This window comes from Salvelinus alpinus, chromosome 6, assembly GCF_045679555.1.
Source record: "Salvelinus alpinus chromosome 6, SLU_Salpinus.1, whole genome shotgun sequence".
NCBI classification, from domain to species: domain Eukaryota; kingdom Metazoa; phylum Chordata; class Actinopteri; order Salmoniformes; family Salmonidae; genus Salvelinus; species Salvelinus alpinus.
This window is the reverse complement of record NC_092091.1, coordinates 78,216,043-78,237,604: the sequence shown is the minus strand read 5'-3', so window position 1 is coordinate 78,237,604 and position 21,562 is coordinate 78,216,043. Positions and strand designations below refer to the sequence as shown.

The 21,562-nt window shown below is 41.5% G+C and overlaps 2 protein-coding genes across 5 annotated transcripts in view; both read left to right on the top strand.

Moving 5' to 3' along the window:
• Nucleotides 1–21,562, top strand: part of LOC139579458 (up-regulator of cell proliferation-like) — a 584,460-nt gene that overhangs the window by 503,440 nt on the left and 59,458 nt on the right. The window lies entirely within an intron of this gene.
• LOC139579468 (C-type lectin domain family 4 member M-like) lies at nt 836–8,922 on the top strand. Of its 2 annotated transcripts, XM_071408171.1 has the most exons (7): nt 840–993; nt 1,371–1,446; nt 1,564–1,665; nt 1,761–2,390; nt 2,507–2,649; nt 7,352–7,446; nt 8,423–8,922. In XM_071408171.1, exons 1-7 carry the CDS (start codon nt 874–876, stop codon nt 8,559–8,561), a joined length of 1,305 nt encoding a protein of 434 aa, XP_071264272.1. In that variant the 5' UTR covers nt 840–873; the 3' UTR covers nt 8,562–8,922. The 2 variants fall into 2 exon arrangements, with proteins under 2 accessions (XP_071264273.1, XP_071264272.1); XM_071408172.1 differs by lacking the exons at nt 1,371–1,446; nt 1,564–1,665 and having other exon boundaries at nt 836–993.

The window sequence follows — 21,562 nt, the reverse complement described above, 5'->3', positions numbered from 1 at the left end:
CTAGCTACCCAGTTAGCAACAAGCACTCAGCAGGCAGGTGTCTCTACAACAGGCTAGCTACCCAGTTAGCAATAAGCACTCAGCATACAGGTGTCTCTACAACAGGCTAGCTACCCAGTTAGCAATAAGCACTCAGCAGACAGGTGTCTCTACAACAGGCTAGCTACCCAGTTAGCAATAAGCACTCAGCAGACAGGTGTCTCTACAACAGACTAGCTACCCAGTTAGCAACAAGCACTCAGCAGGCAGGTGGCTCTACAACAGGCTAGCTACCCAGTTAGCAACAAGCAAAGGGTTACTGTAGGTCAGGACAGGAACAGGGTTAGAAAGTTCAGAAAATGATTTGGGCAGTGAGACAGCAGACTTGCTCACCGGCCTTACTGGCAGGGCGCCCGCTTTCAGATATAAATCAACCCACCAGAGATTTAAATTACGTAATAGGCTAACGAGCAACTCTAAATTAAGCTTGCAACCGTAGAATAGACCACCAAGTCGCTGTAAATTAAGCAATCAACCCTACAATAAGTTAAATAAGGTATAGACATATTTTGATATGCAGCCTTCAAAGTTTTCTAAGCTTTAGAATGTTGGAGTAGCTGAACATTCAACCATAAATTTGAACCTAAAGTTGATCTTTGACCCCTATAGCTTATGTGCTTGAGAGAGAGGGGAAATGAAACACTTCCATGTAACATTCTGTAGCTTGAACTTTCAGTTTGACATGAGCTTCACTTACTGCCTGTTAACCACATGTTACCTTATATCTGAACCTACCATCCAGTGGTATATTAGTTCATAAATGTTTGACCAAATAATGGACAGGATATGCTGATGTTGACACGAACGGTGGGGTCATTCAGACTATAAAAAAACATGTGGACACGTTACTCCAATATTACATTTAATCCTCACTCAGTACATTACGTTAAGTTCGTCTTAACAAACCAATATAACACATTTGGATGTATCCGTTTTCAACTCTCAAAGACTGTGGTAAGATTTATTTTCCATATTACACCAGATATGATAATTTTATGAGGTGTGTTTATTGTCAGATTCTTATGTAATATGTTACTGTGTCTGAGGGACTAAACAGGTGAACCGTAACTGGGCCAAAGCACATAACTATGTCAAATACTGAAGTGTGCTTGATTTAGCTTGACCTGCATGTGTTGCTAGCTGGGTAGAGTTTGCACTTGGGACTATCCTATCGTTTCCTTTGTACTGGGTAAGCTAAGTCAAACTCACCTCAAGTATTTGACTTGATGACACATAAGGCACAGATACAAACCTACACTAGAGCTGAAGTAACAGAGGAAAATATAGCATTTGAGTTCTAGAAATGTAAGAGACAATCTATACAAACACAGGTGGAGAATGCAACAATGCAGACCATGGATATTGATGAGGACACGTATCCCAACAAGCCCAGTTTGACATTTTCAGGTATCAATTCAAGTACAGGCACACAGCTTTTGTTCCGTACAATCCTGGATGATATAAGTATTTTAACATTACCAGAGAGAGTTAAAATATCTTACATGATAATTCCCTGTGATTCAGTACATTTTCAGTGGTGGAAAAGACCATCTGGAGTTGCTGCAGTGTGTCTGGGGCTGCTGTGTGTTCTCCTATTGGCTGGGATCTTAGGCATGTTTGTCTACTGTAAGTTTAGAATGTTTCGACAGAAACATTTGTAAGCTTCAATGGTGTGATGGTTACACATATTTGAATAATTGATTAACCTTTCCCTTTTACAGATGGAGTCATTGATCATCACTACTTAACAGAGAGAAACCAACAGGCCAGTTACAGCCTTCTGACTAAAGAGAGAGACCAGTCTCAGAAAGAGAAAGACCAGCTACAGACAAGTTACAACACCCTGACTAAAGAGAAAGACCAGCTACAGAGCAGTTATAACACCCTGACTGAAGAGAGAGACCAGCTACAGAATAGTCTCACAACCAAAACTAAGGAGAAAGATCAGTTGCATAATTCTCTCACCACACAAACACAGGAAAGGGATCAATTGCAGAATAGCCTGAACAAAAAAAGTAAGGAGAGAGATCAGCTACAGAATAGTCTAAATACCAGGACCACAGAGAGAGACCAGCTACAAAATAACCTAAATACCAGGACTACAGAGAGAGACCAGCTACAAAATGTTCTCACCACAAGGACCAAAGACAGGGATCAGCAGCAAAATAGTCTTAAAGTCATGATTGCTGAAAGGGATCAATTAAAAAATAGTCTTAACTCAAGGACTAAAGAGAGAGACCAGTTACAGAATAGTCTCACAACTAAAACTAAGGAGAGAGACCAGTTGCAGAATAAGCTCACCACAATAACTCTGGAAAGAGACCAGTTACAGACCAGGCTTAGGTTCTATGGTGAGTGCAGTCTTTTATTTTCATAATTTAGAAGTATAATTTTATTTCATACTTAGAAGAGATGTAATATATTTCTAGATGTTTAAATGCCTGCTGTTCTGTTGTGTTTATCTCAGAGAAACCCTGTCTGGATGGATGGTGGAAGTTTGGCACCAGCTGTTATTATGTCTCCTCCACGATGAAAGGAGCTGCGAACGGTCAGAAGGAGTGCAGAACAATGGGTGCTGACTTGGTTATTATAAACAGCAAAGAAGAACAGGTAATAGATAATACATTAGTAATACTATAATACTATTATTATCTACTTCTCTGACTAGTATTCAACACGTGTAACCAATTGTATCACCAATGTTCATGTCACTGTCAATTTATAAAAATATACTTCCTGTCAGAAAAGCAGGTTTGCATGAGACCATATAGTATAACAGCTGAGGTTGCAACCTGATCTCATAGTTTCACTTCAAAATTCGACGAAATCTGGATGAAAGTCTATTTTTGATGCATTCATTCCGCGTGGTTACAGGGTTAATTCAAATCAAATCATATCAAAGTTTATTTGTCACGTGCGATGAATAAAACAGGTGTAGACCTTACAGTGAAATGCTTACTTACAGGTTCTAACCAATAGTGCAAAAAAGGTACTTGGTGAACAATAGGTAAAGAAATAAAACGACAGTAAAAAGACAGGCTATATACAGTAGCGAGGCTATAAAAGTAGCGAGGCTACATACAGACACCGGTTAGTCAGACTGATTGAGGTAGTATGTACATGTAGATATGGTTAAAGTGACTATGAATATATTATGAACAGAGAGTAGCAGTAGCGTAAAAGAGGGGTTGGAGGGGGGTGGGTTGCGGGTGGCGGGACACAATGCAGATAGCCCGGTTAGCCACTGTGCTGGAGCACTGATTGGTCGGCCCAATTGAGGTAGTATGTACATGAATGTATAGTTAAAGTGACTATGCATATATGATAAACAGAGAGTAGCAGCAGCGTAAAAAGAGGGGTTGGGGGGGGGGACACAATGTAAATAGTCCGGGTAGCCATTTGATTACCTGTTCAGGAGTCTTATGGCTTGGGGGTAAAAACTGTTGAGAAGCCTTTTTGTCCTAGACTTGGCACTCCGGTACCGCTTGCCAAGTCAGTCTATGACTGGAGTGGCTTGGGTCTTTGACAATTTTTAGGGCCTTCCTCTGACACCGCCTGGTGTAGAGGTCCTGGATGGCAGGCAGCTTAGCCCCAGTGATGTACTGGGCCGTACGCACTACCCTCTGTAGTGCCTTGCGGTCAGATGCCGAGCAGTTGCCGTACCAGGCAGTGATGCAACCAGTCAGGATGCTCTCGATGTTGCAGCTGTAGAACCTTTTGAGGATCTCACGACCCATGCCAAATCTTTTTAGTTTCCTGAGGGGGAATAGGCTTTGTCGTGCCCTCTTCACGACTGTCTTGGTGTGTTTGGACCATTCTAGTTTGTTGTTGATGTGGACACCAAGGAACTTGAAGCTCTCAACCTGCTCCACTACAGCCCCGTCGATGAGACTGGTGGCTTGCTCTGTCCTCCTTTTCCTGTAGTCCATAATCATCTGCTTAGTCTTGGTTACGTTGAGGGATAGGTTGTTATTCTGGCACCACCCGACCAGGTCTCTGACTTCCTCCCTACAGGCTGTCTCGTCGTTGTCGGTGATCAGGCCTACCACTGTTGTGTCGTCTGCAAACTTAATGATGGTGTTGGAGTCGTGCCTTGCCACGCAGTCGTGGGTGAACAGGGAGTACAGGGACTGAGCACGCACCCCATAGGAGCTCCAGTGTTGAGGATTAGCGTGGCAGATGTGTTGCTACCTACCCTCACCACCTGGGGGCGGCCCGTCAGGAAGTCCAGGATTCAGTTGCAGAGGGAGGTGTTTAGTCGATCCTTAGCTTAGTGATGAGCTTTGAGGGTACTATGGTGTTGAACGCAGAGCTGTAGTCAATGAATAGCATTCTCACGTAAGTGTTCCTTTTGTCCAGGTGGGAAAGGGCAGTGTGGAGTGCAATAGAGATTGCATCATCGGTGGATCTGTTTGGCCGGTATGCACATTGGAGTGGGTCTAGGGTTTCTGGGATAATGGTGTTGATGTGAGTCATTACCAACCTTTCAAAGCCCGTACGGGTCTGTAGTCATTTAGGCAGGTTGCCTTTGTGTTCTTGGGCACAGGGACTATGGTGGTCTGCTTGAAACATGTTGGGATTAATCAGGGACATGGTGAACATGTCAGTGAAGACACCTGACAGTTGCCACATGTCCGGAGCACACATCCTGGTATTCCGTCTGGCCCCTCAGCCTTGTGTATGTTGACCTGTTTAAAGATCTTACTCATGTCGGCTACGGAGAGCGTGATCACACAGTCGCCTGGAACAGCTGATGCTCTCATGCATGCCTCGGTGTTGCTTGCCTCGAAGCGAGCATAGAAGTGATTTAGCTCGGCTGGTAGGCTTGTGTCACTGGGCAGCTCGCGGCTGTGCTTCCCTTTGTAGTCTAATAGTTTGCAAGCCCTGCCACATAAGACGAGTGTCGGAGCCGGCGTAGTATGATTCAATCTTAGCCCTGTATTGACGCTTTGCCTGTTTGATGGTTCGTCGCAGGGCATAGCAGGATTTCTTGTAAGCTTCCGGGTTAGAGTCCCGCACCTTGAAGGCGGTATCTCTACCCTTTAGCTCAGTGCGAATATTGCCTGTAATCCATGGCTTCTGGTTGGGGTATGTACTTACAGTCACTGTGGGGACGACGTCCTCGATGTACTTATTGATAAAGCCAGTGACTGATGTGGTGTACTCCTCAATGCCATCGGAAGAATCCCGGAACATGTTCCAGTGTGATAGCAAAACAGTCCTGTAGTCCGAGTCACTGGTGCTTCCTGCTTTAATTTTTGCTTGTAAGCAGGAATCAGGAGGATAGAGTTGTGGTGGGATTTAACAAATGGAGGGCGAGGGAGAGCTTTGTACGCGTGTCTGTGTGTGGAGTACAGGTGATCTAGAATTTTTTCCCCTCTGGTTGCACATTTAACATGTTGATGGAAATTTGGTAGAACTGATTTAAGTTTCCCTGCATTAAAGTCTCCGGCCACTAGGAGCGCCGCCTCTGGGTGAGTGGTTTCCTGTTTGCTTATTTCCTTTTACAGCTGACTGAGTGCAGTCTTAGTGCCAGCATCTGTCTGTGGTGGTAAATAAACAACCATGAAAAGTATAGCTGAAGTAGTGTGGCCTGCAATTTATCACAATATACTATACTTCAGGCGAGCAAAATCTAGAGACGTCCTTAGATTTCGTGCACCAGCTGTTGTTTACAAATATGCACAAACCGAAATTCTGTGTGGTTGCAGGGTTAATTCTGTGTGGTTACAGGGTTAATTCTGTGTGGTTACAGGGTTAATTCTGTGTGGTTACAGGGTTAATTCTGTGTGGTTACATGTTTAATTCTGTGTGGTTACAGGGTTATAACCGAAACAATTCAAATGGTTAATGGTTATGGTTAGGGGTTAAGGTTAGGGATTATGGTTAGTGGTTAAGGTTAGAGCTATGGGTTGGGGTAGATTTAAAACTGCTTAGGGGTAGGTGGGACAACATCCGGTGAAATTGCAGAGCGCGAAATTCAAAATACAAAAGTTGTAATATTAAACATTCATGAAAATACAAGTGTCATACATGATTCTTTAGCTTAGAATCTTGGTAATCGAACCGCGTTGTCCAATTTACAATAGGCTTTACGGCGAAAGCATAGCATTTGATTGTCTGAGGACAGCGCCCCGCACACATTCAGCATTAACATATTTTCCAAAGCAGCACTGTCGACCCAAAAAACGAAATAGCGATAAAATAAATCACTTACCTTTGAAGATCTTCATCTTTTTGCAATCCAAAGGGTCCCAGTTACACAATGAATGGTCGTTTTGTTCGATAAAGTCCTTCTTTATATCCCCAAAATGTTTGTTTATTTGGCGTGTTTGATTCAGAAATCCACCTGTTCCAATTCGCCCAACATGCCTACAAAGGAATCTAAAAGTTACCTGTAAACTTCGTCCAAACAATTCAAACAACGTTTCTAATCCAACCTCAGGTAACCTAATATGTAAATAATCGATAAAATTTCAGACGGAATATACTGTGTTCAATACTGGTGAAAAAGAACGAGGAGTGCGCACTAATTTACGCGCGCCAAAAGACTAGAGTCCTTCTGAGGGGTACTTCGAAAAACTACAAATACTTCTTCATTTTTCAAAAAACAAGCATGAAACAATTTCTAAAGACTGTTGACATCTAGTGGAAGCCATAGGAACTGCAATCTGGGTCCTAATGTTTTGACTTTCCCATAGAAAAGCATTGAAAAGTCCAATGACCTCAAAAAACATTTTCCTGGATGGATTGTCCTCGGGGTTTCGCCTGCCAAATCAGTTCTGTTATACCCACAGACAATATTTTAACAGTTTTAGAAACTTCAGAGTGTTGTCTATCCAATGCATATCCTAGCTTCTGGGCCTGAGTAACAGGCAGTTTACTTTGGGGACGTTTGTCATCAAAACTTCAAAATACTGCCCCCTAACCCTATGAAGTTAAAACAACAATTATTCAACACAACGCTCTGTTTCCATCAAGTACTCTCCCAGCTTGCTAGAGCATTGTGAACTGTCGTGGTGCAGTCGTCAGAGCAGAGTGCTTGGTCTGTGTGGTCTGAGCACACTTCCCCTCTGGGCATCATGAGTTTGCACCAGTGTTCTGCAACAGTTTTGTATTTTTTTTTGTGAGCACTGAAGAAGGAATATATGGAACTAGTCAGGACCTTTTCAAGCATCCTAAATCCCCTTGTATTTCTAGTTACCAGGCGGAGTACATTATACTATTAGTACTATTACTACTATTATTTATAGTTTCTCTGCTGTGGAGATTAAATAATGGCCATTGTTTTTCATCCACAATTATATTATAGATATTTATCAATGGAATTAAGAAGAATGTCTGGATTGGTGCATATAAAGAAGATGGAATCTGGAAGTGGGTTGACAAAACACCGTTTGACACAACGTAAGGAACAGGTTCTGGAGGACTTTTACACTCTTCTGTTGTAATAAATGACTTTTTACAGTCTGATAATCTTGTCCTCAGCCAGCTCTCTCTCTCTCCCTCTCTGTCGAATGGTTAAAATTGAGCCTGCCAGGCTCAGTTATTACCATTCTACACAGAGAATCAGACAGTTAACCTAGTCCGGTTATGGTAACAATGGTAACAACTGAGCCTGGGGACTAGGTTAACTGTCTGATTCTCTATGTAGAATGGTAACAACTGAGCCTGGGGACTAGGTTAACTGTCTGATTCTCTATGTAGAATGGTAACAACTGAGCCTGGGGACCAGGTTAACTGTCTTATTCTCTATGTAGAATGGTAACAACTGAGCCTGGGGACTAGGTTCACTGTCTGATTCTCTATGTAGAATGGTAACAACTGAGCCTGGGGACTAGGTTCACTGTCTGATTCTCTATGTACAATGGTAACAACTGAGCCTGGGGACTAGGTTAACTGTCTGATTCTCTATGTAGAATGGTAACAACTGAGCCTGGGGACTAGGTTAACTGTCTGATTCTCTATGTAGAATGGTAACAACTGAGCCTGGGGACAAGGTTAACTGTCTGATTCTCTATGTTGAATGGTAACAACTGAGTCTGGGGACTAGGTTAACTGTCTGATTCTCTATGTAGAATGGTAACAACTGAGCCTGGGGACTAGGTTAACTGTCTGATTCTCTATGTAGAATGGTAACAACTGAGCCTGGGGACTAGGTTAACTGTCTGATTCTCTATGTAGAATGGTAACAACTGAGCCTGGGGACTAGGTTAACTGTCTGATTCTCTATGTAGAATGGTAACAACTGAGCCTGGGGACTAGGTTAACTGTCTGATTCTCTATGTAGAATGGTAACAACTGAGCCTGGGAACTAGGTTAACTGTCTGATTCTCTATTTTGTATTAGATGATTCTAAACTCTGAATCTCTGTGGTTTATAGGTATTGGATGGAAGGGGAACCTAATAACGAGGCAGCTTGTGTTGAGATCTCACAGACGGCATCAGACCCATTGAAGAGTTGGAAGGCTGCAACTTGTACTTCAAATTACTTGGTGTGTGAAAAACCATTCACACCGTAGTCTAATTATAATATCTAATGTAACCCCATATCTTATGGAGTTGTTAGGCTGAACCTGTTTTTGTTTCTATGTGTAATTACATTGAAAGATGTATTCCTGTCTTTAAAGAGACCAGAGCTATGTGGAGTCTACCGTTCATCAGGCCCAGGGGAGTGGAACTGGGGTCTAGTGGGCTCTAACTGTGGTTTACATTTTTACCTATATGGTGTACATATACCAATTTAAAAATATACTGTTTTCATTTAAGTTTTTACAGTTATTAATCCATTTCAAATGCAGCTTTGTTCTATGTTTGCTTCCATTCTGTTCCATATGTACTATGTGTTCATTCTACTGATTAAATACATGTATATACTGTGATCCAGGTATGTAATTTACTTGTTAGCTATACTCTAATACTAAGTCTTCTAATGTATTAATAGTAACTCCAGTGTTTTCCTTCTAAATGGTGTCAGTTATTAGTTGACATAGCACAGTAAAAACACTTTAGTTAATAGATAGAAAATAGTCTTTATCAGTAAAGTTATAGCAGTACCAGAATGGACACTAGATGGGTTGTTTTCATCCATGGACATGTGACCAGAGCCGTATTCACAAAGCGTCCCAGAGAAAGTGCTGATCAAGAAATCGTATTTTTATTTGACCTCTCTCTCGTAATGTTAGTATATATTTTTTACTTAGCTTACCCAGTACAAAGGAACCAATGGGATAGTCCCAAAAGTGCAAACTCTGCCCAACCAGCAACACAATACTCCTGTTGGATAAAATATTCACATTTAAAACATATGTGCAGTATTCTGTAGCTACACATACTACCCGTTTCCAACCACTTATACATTTTCAGGATAAACCCAAATTAACCATGTTACCTTGTATCTGAACCCACTGTCCAATGGTACGTTAGCTCATTATTGTTTTGCCAAATAAGGATATCCTGATGTTGACACATAATGTAGGGTGTTTAAACTTTAAAACACACGTTACTCCAATCTTACATTTCACTCTGTACATTTTGCTATGTTTGTATTATTTACAAACCAACATATCACAGTTGGATGCATCTGTTATCACTTCTCAAAGACTTATTTTCTCCATTTCACCAGATATGATCATTTTCTGCATTCTCTAGTTGCGCTGTGATTGGCTCAGTGTTCTGTCACACATGGGACACTATGTCACCACAAAATCTACAGGGAGCGTTCGAAAATTCAAGCCCCTTTCATGCTGCCTTAGATTTACATTAGAAGTGCCCATCCAAGAAGGCTCAAGGTCATTGGCCACAGATAAAATGACATCAAATCACGTTACATCTACCGTAGCTTTGATTGGACTGATCATGTCAACATCATACTTTCAAAATCTTAGCTAGCAAGCTAGACAAGCAGTCATCATCATGACAATCTACTGGCAAATCCTTTTCAATCCTTGTCATATGAACAGAAATTATAGATAAAACGTATCACTGCCATTCGGCCATTGGACATAAACATTACACAACAAGTTGGAAATGACAAATTCAACAATGAGTGGTTCAGAAGGAGTCAGTGGCTAACAGCTAGCCTGCTATTCAGTGGAGAGGGTGTGTGTGGTCCAAGTCTGGGTTTAAGGGTCTCTTTTCCAACCTTAAAAGGATAAACACACATGCAACAACATGGGCCAGAAAAGGTTGAAAACATTGGCGATGCTGTCAATCCAGCATGATTTCTGCCAAGTTCAAAACAACTGGAAACTCGGAACTGGGAAAACTCAGACTTGAGTGAGTTCAAGACAACTGGGACATTTTAAAAAATGAGCTCCGACTGGGAAAATACATTTTGAACGGTCATCTAACTCGTAATTCCAAGTCGGGAACTCGTGCCTCTTTCTAGATCTCCTACCTGAAGATCACTGACATCATTTTTCAACCTTGTTTTTTTCAGAGTTCCCAGTTGTCTTGAAAGCACCGTAAATCCAAGATAAATCCAAGACTTTCCCACAAGAAGGACCCCTGCGCCACCTTACTGTTCAACATAAATTATGTTATATGCCAGGGAGATATGTATACTGTATCTAAGAAAGTAATACTAAGTGTATGTTGTGTAGTAAGCTGTTAGTAGCCCATGTGCCTCACCCTAAAAACGTGGTCCCTTTCCCCCTCATAACTTAGCCTACTATTCTGACTTGGTGGTGCACATGTAGCCTATGGCCTGTTTTAGAGAAATGTCATCATCGAATATTGTAAGAGCTTTCATTGTCTGCTTATACACCCCCTTTATTTATCCTACGGTTCTGACTTGGAGTACAGGGAGAATACTGTAAGAAAGGCCCATGTTCTGAATTTTGTCACTTTACATTTCAAAAGTGCTGAACAAATAGTTTTATTGACTACGTCCTTCTTAGCTCGCTCATTAGTGTCTTAATCAAAATTATAGAATGCCTCTTATCCGCTCAACGTTCCCTTACGCTGTAGTTTGTACATCTCAAATGTCAGTAGAAACTACATTTATTTAAGCAAGTCAGCCATATCAGCTTTGTTTTTTTTAAAGGCAGTAAATGAGGCTGAATTAACTGTTTAGCTGCCAGATAAGGCTCCACTGATAGCCAGGTGTAGCAGTGGTAAGGTGTTGGGACTCTGCTGTTGGGACAGCTTTGTGTGCACCGTTTGTCACCATTATAGTACAGTTAACGTATTGTTTAGTGTGTTCTGTTGTATAATGGCTTTGGTGGCATGCATCAACATTTTATATATTTTTTTGCCCCCCCATGCTAAAATCGGCACTGAAAAAAATGAAAAGTTCTGTTTAATGAAAAGAAAATGTGTCTCCTTGCCGAAGGTAACAGACATATTTGGGAAACTGAACGAACTGAACAAAAGTATCCAGGAGAAATACAAAAACATTCTACAGATGAGTGACTGAATCAGTGGATTCAGAGAAAATAATTATTATTGGAGAGAGTCTTTCAAAAGCGAACCACGCCCCCTTCCCTCGACTGTGCATTTTTCTAACAGACAACAGCATCAGTACGTGTCCTACACGAGGGATGACTGCTCACCTCCAATGCTTGAAAGAGCACTTTGGGAACTACTTAGATTCTATCCGAGTAAGTGAAATCGAACAGCTGATCGAGCTGTCGTGACTGAATGCTGCAGACAATGCATTCAGGGGTCAATGTATCACTGGATGAGTGTCAACAAGATGCATACCCAGCATTGTTAAAATAACAGTTTTAATTCAATCTGAGCATACTAGTTCACGCCCTAAAAGAAGACGAGGTTCCAATGTAGTCCATGAAGAGGTAGGCCTATTAGGATTATGTGAACAGCTATCCTGCCGTACTATTACAAACAGCAGTAACTACTGTTCACATTTTGGTCAAAAGTTAAGACTGAAATCCAGCTTTGTAGAATCCGGTTTATCTTGTCACAAAGTGTCATGGTTCAATTATATTCAGTTTCAGAGAAAATGGAGTGTCAAATAGTAACTACAAAATCCAAGGCAAACAGCAGGAAGTGAAGTTACTGTACTCTGTCTTTGTTCCACTGTGATTTGACTGCAGTTACTGTGGTTTGTCTTGGTTTTCTGTCAGGCTCTGAGTTCAGGTCAAACCAATCATGACACCCTCAGACACACCATGAGACAGCCAGTGATCCCCAGAATAAAGATGACACATTCCCACGGGATGTTTATGGTTGAACTCTCATTGAAATGTAAATGACCAGTTAATGGTAAGATAGCAAACAAAGTATGTAAAAAACATACATAAATTTACTTTAGGGGAAGCCAGCATCCAAACAGTTCACAGGATGCACCCGGCAACTTTCCCTTCTAATTCGCAAGAGGCTGAAACCAGAGATCTGTATATAATGACGTGATGCTCCATCCTAACAATGGGATTTGTTGTCCCAAAGGCAGGAAGGCAGGCTACAGGCTTAGGTCTGCATATTATGTCAATAGAAACACATTGGGTTAGTTCTGGACAGATTTTGGCGAGAGTGAGCCCTCTCGCTTTGCCTCTTCCTCATTGCTTAAACTATCTCAACGGAGAAAGCAGGAAACAAGTTATGGACGAATGTAGCCTATGTATTAGATGCTGTCAGGCCAGAAATCGTATGACATGCCATACTCTTTTGGTCCAGACAGCATCAGATACATGGTCTACACATACTGAGACAGAGGGGAGCTGTTTCACTGTCCAGACAGCATCAGATACATGGTCTACACATACTGAGACAGAGGGGTGCTGTTTCACTGTCCAGACAGCATCAGATAAATGGTCTACACATACTGAGACAGAGGGGAGCTGTTTCACTGTCCAGACAGCATCAGATACATGGTCTACACATACTGAGACAGAGGGGAGCTGTTTCACTGTCCAGACAGCATCAGATACATGGTCTACACATACTGAGACAGAGGGGCGCTGTTTCACTGTCCAGACAGCATCAGATACATGGTCTACACATACTGAGACAGAGGGGAGCTGTTTCACTGTCCAGACAGCATCAGATACATGGTCTACACATACTGAGACAGAGGGGCGCTGTTTCACTGTCCAGACAGCATCAGATACATGGTCTACACATACTGAGACAGAGGGGAGCTGTTTCACTGTCCAGACAGCATCAGATACATGGTCTACACATACTGAGACAGAGGGGAGCTGTTTCACTGTCCAGACAGCATCAGATACATGGTCTACACATACTGAGACAGAGGGGCGCTGTTTCACTGTCCAGACAGCATCAGATACATGGTCTACACATACTGAGACAGAGGGGAGCTGTTTCACTGTCCAGACAGCATCAGATACATGGTCTACACATACTGAGACAGAGGGGAGCTGTTTCACTGTCCAGACAGTATCAGATACATGGTCTACACATACTGAGACAGAGGGGAGCTGTTTCACTGTCCAGACAGCATCAGATACATGGTCTACACATACTGAGACAGAGGGGAGCTGTTTCACTGTCCAGACAGCATCAGATACATGGTCTACACATACTGAGACAGAGGGGAGCTGTTTCACTCGCTTGGACGCTTTATCTGAGATTAATGCTTCTTTCTGTCGGCACGCGTCTGGGTCAAATAAATGATCAATATATCAATATTTTATTTGGATGGGCTAGGAGGTATGGTAGGGCGGGCTAGGAGGTATGGTAGGGCGGGCTAGGAGGTATGGTAGGGCGGGCTAGGAGGTATGGTAGGGCGGGCTAGGAGGTACGGTATGGCGGGCTAGGAGGTACGGTAGGGCGGGCTAGGAGGTACGGTATGGCGGGCTAGGAGGTATGGTAGGGCGGGCTAGGAGGTACGGTATGGCGGGCTAGGAGGTATGGTAGGGCGGGCTAGGAGGTACGGTATGGCGGGCTAGGAGGTATGGTAGGGCGGGCTAGGATGTATGGTAGGGCGGAATAGGAGGTACGGTATGGTGGGCTAGGAGGTATGGTAGGGCGGGCTAGGAGGTATGGTAGGGCGGGCTAGGAGGTACAGTAAGGCGGGCTAGGAGGTATGGTAGGGCGGGCTAGGAGGTATGGTAGGGCGGGCTAGGAGGTATGGTAGGGCGGGCTAGGAGGTATGGTAGGGTGGGCTACGATGTATGGTAGGGCGGGCTAGGAGGTACGGTATGGCGGAATAGGAGGTACGGTAAGGCGGGCTAGGAGGTACGGTATGGCGGAATAGGAGGTACGGTAAGGCGTGCTAGGAGGTACGATATGGCGGGCTAGGAGGTATGGTAGGGCGGGCTAGGAGGTATGGTAGGGCAGGCTAGGAGGTACGGTATGGTGGGCTAGGAGGTATGGTAGGGCGGGCTAGGAGGTACGGTATGGTGGGCTAGCAGGGATGGTAGGGCGGGCTAGGAGGTACGGTATGGCGGGCTAGGAGGTACGGTAAGGCGGGCTAGGAGGTACGATATGGCGGGCTAGGAGGGATGGTAAGGCGGGCTAGGAGGTACGGTATGGCGGGCTAGGAGGTACGGTATGTTGGGCTAGGAGGTATGGTAGGGCGGGCTAGGAGGTATGGTAGTCCCAGCTATTAGGTATATGGTAGGGCGGGCTAGGAGGTACGGTGGGCTAGAAGGTATGGTAGAGCGGGCTAGGAGGTACGGTATGGCGGGCTAGGAGGTATGGTAGAGCAGGCTAGGAGGTACGGTAGGGCAGGCTAGGAGGTATGGTAGGGCGGGCTAAGAGGTATGGTAGGGCAGGCTAGGAGGTATGGTAGGGCGGGCTAGGAGGTATGGTAGGGCGGACTAGGCCTCCTAAGGACCGCCCATAACACCGGCCCTGTTGCCAGGAAACAAAACCAAAGCATTGATTGCTGTCATATCTTGTCCATAGACTGCTTACAGGGTAAGGAAACCAAGATGTAACTTTTCTAATTTGGGTGAACTAACCCTTTAACACATTTAGATTTTAGATACTGCACTTTGCGTTTGCCTTACCCATATAATTGTTTAAGGTCATACAATGGCAGAGTGCAGTATCAGCATTTTAGGGGTCATAGGTCATGTGATCATGCTTGATATGCATACAAAATTACTTCAAAATAAGATATTAGTCCCTCACTGGATTATCACTTATCTACCTACAGTATATTTGTCTATACAGCCAAAACACTTTAAAGGACCAATCCCTGGTTCAAACAATAACAAAGAGGGCAGCCCTGCCTCTGTTTTGTGAAAAAGTTGATGGATGGGCCAGGAGAAATGTAACCATTGGCAAATTCATAGTCAAGGCTATGGATGCAAGGACTGACCATTCATGATATCAAAATCATAGTTTTAACCATGTTTTGAGGCTATACAGTGTTCTGAACTAAGCTCATGAGGCATTTATAAGTTATATTCTTCTAGAATAAATAGGTATATATCATTAATTTAAATGTAAAATGGATGTAGCCACTGCAGATTGCCCCTTTAAGGCCATTTTTCTTAGTTTCCCTGTTTGCATAGTTACTGATCTTGGCCTTTGTAGGTTAGTATTTGACCTCAGGTGGCTGCCCTGCACTTGCCCCTAGTCTGCCTCATGTCCCTCCTATCACCATGGAGACACCTTCCTGAAAACAATAGCACTACACATTGCTTTAAACCTGTTCTGACAGTTCATGTCCTTGAAGATTAGAATCGTGAACTATCAAACAGATATGTCACATTTCTGGTACGTCCATAACTTGTTTCCTGCTTGTAGGAGGGTGCGTTTACATGATTTGATGGAAAATGTTTCTTCAGTGAGGGTGTCTAATGCCAGTCAAGGTATCCTTGGATGATTATTTTAACAATACCCAGCATTGAAATAACTATGCTATGATTAAATCTGAACATAGCAGTTCACACCATAAAAGAAGACAAGGTTCCAATGTAGTCCATGAAGAGGTAGGTCTATTAGGATTATGTGCACATCTATTCTACCATACAATTACAAACAGCAGTAACAAACTACACATTCAATTATAAAATAGATACTACAAAGCTGCATTTCGGACCTAACTACATTTTGATAACATTTTGGTCGAAATTGAGTTAGGACTGAAATCCGGCTGTGCAGTATCTATTTTATCTTGTGACAAAGTGTCCTGGTTCAATTGTATTCCGTTTCGGAGAAAATGGATTGTAAAATGTGCAGTAATGACACAATCCAAGTGAAAACAAAGGCAAAAAGTAGTAAGTACTAAGTGAAGTTACTTTACTCTGCTTTGTTCCAACGTGTTTTCACTACAGTCACTGCAATTTGTCTTGGTATTCTATGGGGCTCCAAGTTCAGGCCATTCCAAACATGACACACACCATGAGACAGCCAGGGATCAAGTTTTTACCAGAATAAACATGACACTATCTCACTGGAAAACTATGGTTGAACTCACATTGAGACGCAAATACCTAGATAATGGTAAGATAGCAAACAGAATATGTAAAAGTTAGCTAACATAAAGCAACTGACAGAATTATAACTATATTTATACAAAGTCAAATATTTCTTAAGTATAAATATACTCAATTTTAATGCCCATGATATTGGAATGAGATGTTCGATGAGCAGGTGTCCACATACTTTTGGTCATGTAATGTATATTATAATTTGAGATTTAACAAGTGACATCAGTAAGGGATCATACCTTTCACCTGGTCAGTCTGTCATGGAAATAGCAGGTGTTCATAATCTTTAGTACTCAGTGTAAATGTCTCATGAGCTCTTGAGTTCTAAAGTCGTTCCCCGTAGAGACCCAAAAAAGAACCTTGTTTTGCTCAAATGTTTGTTTAGTTCTACTGTCGTAAGTATAGAGACCAAAATATACTCTTGTTTTGCTCCAATGTATGTTTAGTTCTACTGTCGTAACCATAGAGACCCAAAATATACTCTTGTTTTGCTCCAATGTATGTTTAGTTCTACTGTAGTAACCATAGAGACCCAAAATATAAGCTTGTTTTGCTCCAATATTTGCTTAGTTCTACTGTCGGGCCCCATAGAGACCCAAAATATGAGCTTATTTTGCTCCAATGTTTGCTTAGTTCTACTGTCGAGTCCCAAAATATAAGCTTGTTTTGATCCAATGTTATATTCATGCTTTGCTTGGGCAGTGCGCCACCCTGAAGGAGCAGAGCCTATAATCGCCAAGACTTTATTATTCATTATTTAACCACTAGAGTCAATGTACGTGCCCCCGTGGAAATCGAATTAGCATAATAATAAACATTCACCATAAAAATCTGTCTAGTCATCTTTTTTTTGCATGGGCTGCCTCTCAAGCCACCTGGCAGAACTACAGCGATGTTTTCCAGACCATTAGACATGCCGAAAATCGGTCTTCTCACGAAAACGTCTGTAGAGTCCGAATGCTTTGGCCCGACAAACTACTATGACCCTTTTATGGAAAGAACAGCAAAGAACAGCAACAGCATTGCTCTATGACCCCCACAAGCGTCACGGGACTCGTCTGAAGTCGGTACAACCGATCTGCCAAATTCTATCTGTAGCGTCAGAACAGTTTGGGTTACACACTAATATGACCCCTTTGTGGAGAGGTGAGTCTCTCACGAACACATACACATCAGTATATTTTGCTTAAGAACACCCATAAGCCTCACAAGACTCGTCTGAAGGTAGTCCGGTACGTTTAAAAAATGAATGGAAGTAATATATATGGCGGTAGTTTAGTGCCTAAAAAATGGCATTAAATATGTGGCAAAAAATATAAAAATTATTTCCTGATCTTTCTTATATCTCTCAGATAAAGGACAGAATCTTTAAAACAAACTTCCTTTAGAATATATATTTTTTTTTTACAGATGTTCCATGTATGAATCTGTTATTCAATGCGTTTCTATGGGCTAATAGCAGTAAGCAACAAGTAACAAAAGCAATGTTTCATCAAATAATATATATATACATTTTATATATGAATATATACACCTAAAGGGGTCCTAAAATTAAAAAATCAAATAGCTAAATTATCCTTGGTACGACCATTTTAAAACAATTCCATATGTTAGCAAATCCATAACGTGTTTCCTGCTTGTAGCAGGACACATTCTTACAGGAATCCTTTTCTCTAGCTATGTCACATGATGTCATTAGAAAACACCTATTCAGTGAGGGTGTGTAATGCAAGTCAAGGTTTCCATGGATGAGTTTCAACAAGATGCATAACCAGCATTGTTAAAATAACCATTTTAATTATTTTAATTAAATCACCAGTTCATGCCCTAAATGAAGAAAATGTTGTTCTGTAGTCAATGAAGAATTAGGATTATTTGCACAGCTATTGTTCTCAGGTGGCTGCCCTGCCCTTGCCCTTAGTCGACCCGTGTCTTGCATCCTACCTACTGTATGACACTTAAATCATTAAAAAAAATATATATATCCCTGATTGATGATTTATAAACTGTTCATAAACATCCTGATAAGAAATTAGTCAAATCCAAAGTAGAAGTGTGAGGTTTTGTGTTATCTTCTCATTTGTTTAATGAATAACAGCAGTGCTGCTGCTCCTGTCACAAACAGGAATCCCTTTCCCATCATCTGCCTGCTGCCTGCAGTGTGTCCCTGTAATGGGTGCGTGCTGGTGGCAGGGAAGTCAGGCGCAGGAGAACGAACTTGGTATAAACGGAGTCGTTTAATAAGTGCCCACAAAACTCCAAAAACCAAAATATACAAAATAATAAAAGTGGGTACAACACCCGTCGTGCACCAGAACATAACTTGCACAAAACATACAAACAAACAATCACCGACAAGGACATGAGGGGAAACAGAGGGTTAAATACACAACATGTAATTGATGGGATTGGAACCAGGTGTGATGAAGACAAGACAAAACCAATGGAAAATGAAAAATGGATCAGTGATGGATAGAAGGTCGGTGACGTCGACCGCCGAAAACCGCCCGAACAAGGAGAGGGACTGACTTCGGCGGAAGTCGTGACAGTCCCAAAGTGTCCTTCCCAACTCACTTTCACCCTCCAGATTCATCGATCTTGCGCTAATTGTTTCATCCACAGCTACATTGCTACTTGCCAACACTGCCCAAACCATAATAACACAACAATGTATAATTGGATCCGTGTTTATGGTATGCAACATTTCCTTTAACATTTTTTTGTAAGTAGCCTAGCGGTTAAGAGCATTGTGCCAAGTAACTGAAAGGTTGCAGGTTTGAAAAATATACATGTAATATTTTTCACATACTATGGTTCTGTACTCTGTCTTTTAAGAGCTCTACTTTGTCTTAAATAAAAGTTAAATTAAAAATTAAATTAAAAAAGTCTAAAAGCACTCTAAACTGATTGGTATTGGGATGAAGGATACATTGCAGGACAGTGATTAACACACATTAACACAGAATATTAACAAAATAATTGATCTTAAGGGTGTTAGCAATCAAAGACGGAGTTGACAAGCCTTTTCTTACCGAGTTGACAACAGATTCCTGTCCCCCCCTCAAAATAAAAGTTCTATGAAAATATTGGAAAATTATTAATTTGACAATACCTAACAAAAACAACCATTCTACCAGATCTTTCAGCACTCCATCAGACAAAAATCTGACAGTTTACATTTTACAGAGTATTCAAGTAGCAATTTTGTTTGGTTTATAACTATAAAACGGAATCAAAATGAACATATTTTAACCTTAATTTAGATTCTAGCTGAATCTACAAGGAAGATGGAGTTGACAGGTAATGATTGTGACCAGTGATATTGATGTTTATACTCTTGTTTTGCTCCAATGTATGTTTAGTTCTACTGTAGTAACCATAGAGACCCTAGAGAACCATAGAGTATATATTGTTTAAAAATCTATCAAAAGTAGATTACTTTTTGGACAATGAGTTGTCTTGTTGCACTACATGTAACGAGGACATAAAGAAAGGATGCTCATGACCCTGCTCATGACCCTGCTCATGACCCTGCTAATTACTGATTCATTCAGGATTTTAGACAAATCTGACAGAGTTGACTTTAATATGGCTAGGGGGCAGCATTTTCACGTTTGGATGAAAAGCGTGCCCAGAGTAAACTGCCTGCTACTCAGTCCCAGTTGCTAATATATGCATATGATTAGTAGATGTGGATAGAAAACACTCTGACGTTTCTAAAACTGTTTGAATGATGTTTGTGAGTATAACAGAACTCATATGGCAGGCAAAAACCTGAGAAGAATCCAACCAGGAAGTGGCAAATCTGAGGTTTGTAGTTTTTCAACTCTTGGCCTATCGAATACACAGTGTCTATGGGGTAATTTTGCACTTCCTAAGGCTTCCACTAGATGTCAACAGTGTTTAGAACCTTGTTTGATGCTTCTACTGTGAAGTGGGGGCGAATGAGAGGGGAATGAGTAAGGTCTCTCCCAGAGTGCCACGAGCTGACCATGCGCGTTCATGAGAAAGTTAGCTTGAGTTCCATAGCATTTCTGAAGACAAAGGAATTCTACGGTTGGAACATTATTGAAGATTTATGTTAAAAAGATCCTAAAGATTGATTCTATACTTCGTTTGACATGTTTCTACGAACTGTAATATAACTTTTTGTCTGAACTTTTGCCTGGACCTGCCCGCGCGTCGTGAGTTTAGATTGTGTACTGAACGCGTGAACCAAAATAAAGTTATTTGGACATAAATTATTAACTTTATGGAACAAATCAAACATTTATTGTGGAACTGGGATTCCTGGGAGTGCATTCTGATGAATATCATCAAAGGTAAGTGAATATTTATAATACTATTTCTGACTTATATTGACTCCAACATGGCGGATATCTTCTTGGGTTGTGTTGGTCTCTGAGCGCCGTACTCAGATTATTGCATGGTTTGCTTTTTCCGTAAAGTTTTTTTGAAATCTGACAGAGCGGTTGCATTAAGGAGAAGTATATCTTTAAATCTGTGAATAACACTTGTTTCTTTTATCAATGTTTATTATGAGTATTTCTGTAAATTGATGTGGCTCTGTGCAAATTCACGGGATGTTTTGGATGCAAAGCCAAATGTAAACAGGTTTTTGGATATAAATATGAACTTGATCGAACAAAACATACATGTATTGTGTAACATGTTGTCCCGGGAGTGTCATCTGATGAAGAATATCAAAGGTTAGGGATTCATTTTATCTCTATTTCTGCTTTTTGTGACTCCTCTCTTTGGTTGGAAAATCGCTGTATGCTTTCTGTGACTAGTTGCTGACCTAACATAATGACATTTTCTGCTTTCGCCAAAAAGCTTTTTTGAAATCGGACACTGTGGTTGGATTAACAAAAATTGTATCTTTAAAATGGTGTCTAATACTTGTATGTTTGAGAAATTTGAATAATGAGATTTCTGTTGATTGAATTTGGCGCCCTGCAATTAACTCCAAATTAAAATAACTCCAAATTTGTAATCACAATTTTGAGAAACATTTTCAAAGAGTCACAGAGGGCTATTGTAAGAAACAACATAACATTATTTTTCAGTTAATATAAATTTTTAACACTGTTGGGGGGAGTTTGAAATATTGTGATTCTTTGCTCTGGACAAGGGCATTTCCTTGCACAGAG